Here is a 3,761-nt window from a genome sequence, read left to right as displayed (position 1 = left end):
TCCCCATCCATATTTTTTTATATTTGTTTTTATCAGAGTAACATATGCACATAGTTTACAGTCAAATAATTGTACCTGGCTTATTTAAAACTAACAAAACAAAATGCAGACCCCTGGCCCAAAACAACTCTTTAGCTGTACCTGTTCTGGTATCTATCTCCATATCACATTATCTATTGATTACAGAACTTACACACTTACAGCTTTCCCTCTGTATAACTCTCCCAATATATTTATACGTAATTTTGAATAAATCAATATTTAATGTCAACATTATTATGATTGTATTTGCTACTACAGCCACAATTCTTGTGGGTTCCAGGAACCTTACTCCTTTGCTTTGCCCCTTCAGGCCCCGGGCTGGTGGTGATGGCTTATCACTGCTGCCATTCCCTGGGTGCTTGCTTTAGCAACCCTTGCTGCTCCCTTTAACCCTTCCCACACCTCTGTAATAAGCCCTTTATCAATCTCTCTTTAGCAGTCCTTTGAGTGTGCCATCTGTTTCCTGCTGAGACCCTGACTCATGAGGAATTTTACCAACGATATATCGTATTCTAGAAAAGTTTACTAGTTCTAAGGTCTTCACGTAAAAAAGGCTCCTTTCTGCTAGCTTCTAAAACAAAACAGCTTTGAATATACTTTGAGCTATAACAAAGTTATTTAGTAAAAAACACTGTTTATTTTACTACTGCTCTTAATACTCACCTTATAATTAGGTCGAATATTTGCAAAATATATAAAGGAATCAACAGCTAGTGCAATTTTCAGTCCACCTCCCTCCCAAGACAGTCCAGACATTTGCTTTCCAGGAACTTTCAAAGTACCCAGATGCTGAAAAAAAAATTGCATTTAACCTAAAATACCTATTAACTCAAATACAAATTAGCACTAATCACAGAGATCAAAAGTGATACGAAAATTATTTTGTGAAAGGTTCCTACTTATTTTAAAATCATTTTTCTTGAATTTTTATAATGAAAAGCATGCATATGATAAGAGAAAGTTACAAACTATATCCAAAAAATTCAATATCAAATTTCATCAAATTTAAGATGGCATAGATGAAAATATGCATCTTTATTTTTATCTACAACTAAGGAAAGAAAAAACACACTGCTAATCAAAATATGACAACTTTGATTATAAGATGTACTCCAATTTTAGAGTTGTAAAAAATTATACTTTAGAATCAATGAAATATTGTATTATTAATAGTAAACTCAACCCTGATGTCTTGCCTTTCTCTTCCACCCCCCACAACCAACCAGCCACCAAGTCCTGTTGCTTTTCCTCCTTTCTACTCTCCACAATTACCTTTTTACATTTTTTTTAGAGATGGGGGTCTCACTATGTTGCCCAGGTGGGAGTGCAGGGGCTATTCACAGGCATTATCCCACTACTGATTGGCACAGGAGTTTCACCTGCTCTGTTTCCAATCTGGGCTGGCTCACCCCTCCTTAGGCAACCTGGTGGTCCCCCACTCCCAGGAGGTCACCATATTGATGCCAAACTTAGTGTAGACACCTGATTGGCATAGTGTGCTACAGCCCAGAACTCCTGGGCTCAAGCGATCCTCCTGCCTCAGCCTCTAGAGTGGCTGGGACTACAGGCCCATGCCACCACACCTGACAATTACCTTTTTTCTTGACTGAACTATAGCATTAGCATCCTAACTTCAATTCTTACCTTTCATCTCTTCTCTTATTCCCACCCTCTACTCATGCCCCCAGTTCAGTCTCTACTACACTGTCACAATTAACTTTCTGGAACACAAATCTGATCATATCTTACCTTGCTTTAAGAAAAAGTTAAATAATTTTTTAAAAATCAATAGCTCCCCCCACCATCACATCCTTTAGCATAGCACACAATGCCTTTTTCCCAGCTGGCCCAAAACTACATTCTTCGGCTTAATTGCCCACTATTTAGCCATAATTACTATGTGCCGGCTCATGAAGGAACCACTGTGCCTCCATACCTTTGACCCATACAATATCCCTGCTGCCTAAACCTCCTCTCCTTTCCTCCGCATCTCCTCTGTCCTCACTGGTCCTTGTCCTCCTGGACCTCCATCCTTTAGAATACAACTCAAATATTGCTTCCCTAATGAGTCCTGCCTTCCTCCTTCCCTCTACAGTTCCGGAGAATTAGATTAGACAGTGAGCTTCTTCAGAGCACTAACTGCATATATTTACATTTATTTCCCCATCCTGTAATAGATTACTTGGTAAACAGGTATTCAACAAATATCTGTTAAGTAAATAAATGTACTGTACATTGAAATTCATTTCTTCATATACTAACACACTACATTTTATTACTGAATTAATCAGTAAATAAATGAATAAATACTTTTTTAATGTAGCCATAAAAAGATAAACATTTTTAATCTACACATGTCATTTGACAGAACAGTATAATCCAAAGAATTTCAATAAACTGTACTAGGATCCTTTGTTCTTAAGTAGATATGCTCTAAAGTCAAATTAAATGTTGCTATGGTTTGAATGTTCATCCCCTCCAAAATTCATGTTGAAATTTAATTGCCATTGTAATAGTATTAAGAGGTAGAACATTTAAGAGGTGATTAGATGGGATTCCTGCCATTATAAAAGGGCAAGTTCAGTCCCCTCTTGTCTCTCTATTGTCCTCTCTTTGCCCTTCTACCTTCCACCACGTGATGACACAGCAAGAAGGCCTTCACCAGATGCCAGAGCCTTGATATTGGACTTCTCAGCCTCTAGAACTGTGAGCCAATAAATTTCTGTTCATTATAAATTATCCAGTCTGTGCTATTATTGCAGCACATAACAGACTAATACAAATGTATTAAACTCCATTTAGCCAGGGAAACCAATGGGAAAAAAAAACAAAAAGTTTTAACCTAACATGGTCCAATCTGTCTTACTGCCTATGTAAGATCAAAGGGGAATAAGTAAGCTCTCACAACAGTAGTCTTGGAACTAACCCATCCACAGTGGGAAGAGAATAAGGCCATCTCCTAACTGCAAACCACCCAGGTGGTGGCAGCAGCAAGGAAAGAAAACCGACTTTCAGTAGGCATCCACTAAGTGCCAGGCACTGCGGTAGGCATTTCCTCATTGTTATGTCCTCTAATCTGCACCACGGTACCATGAGGTATTACTTTCACTTCCGAAAATAAGTAAACGCAATCTCAGGGGTTAAATAACTTCCCTGAGTCAAACTACACTGTGGAAATGGAGTTCAAAGCCAGGTGAACCTGACTATAAATCCATGCTCTGTTATCCCCTACCCTGGCTAAGACCACAGTGCAAAAACCAGGAGATCTCAGCCCTCAGAATCAAAAGCACATTCTTCCCTGAGGTTTTCTTCAGTTTAAATCTTTATATAATTCCCTTCCAAATTATCTACCTGGTTTAACATAACATAGATACAAAATACAAAAAAACAAAAATAAATTCCCCAAATATTCACTCACTCAAACAATATTAAGTGGCTAATATGCCCCGAAAAACTGTGCTAGATACTTTTAATTATAGCTGGACCAAAACCCACTTACAGTTTTCAGTTTAACACTTAACACACTGTTTTGCAAGATACAACAAATAGGCTTTAGAACTCATGTTTTTCTACTTGGAGAAGGCCAAACTAATGAAAATAATCAAATAAAGCAACATAACGATAAGTAAGCCAATGGTGACCAACAAAAATAACCAATAAAGAACATGAATCAAAAAGGAGGCTATAAACATAAAAATAAATAGAATTCATATTTTTAA

The 3,761-nt window shown here is 37.5% G+C and overlaps 1 protein-coding gene across 1 annotated transcript in view; it reads right to left on the bottom strand.

Annotated features, from left to right (window-relative positions):
- Positions 1-3,761, bottom strand: part of WDR35 (WD repeat domain 35) — a 105,729-nt gene that overhangs the window by 66,543 nt on the left and 35,425 nt on the right. The window contains exon 7 of the mRNA XM_012653065.1: positions 706-831. Within this exon, the coding sequence (XP_012508519.1) occupies positions 706-831 (126 nt within the window). The remainder of the gene's footprint in view (positions 1-705; positions 832-3,761) is intronic.

The sequence above is a fragment of the Propithecus coquereli genome, unplaced genomic scaffold (assembly GCF_000956105.1).
Source record: "Propithecus coquereli isolate 6110/MARCELLA unplaced genomic scaffold, Pcoq_1.0 Scaffold41, whole genome shotgun sequence".
NCBI lineage: Eukaryota > Metazoa > Chordata > Mammalia > Primates > Indriidae > Propithecus > Propithecus coquereli.
This window is presented reverse-complemented; position numbering and strand designations above follow the sequence as displayed.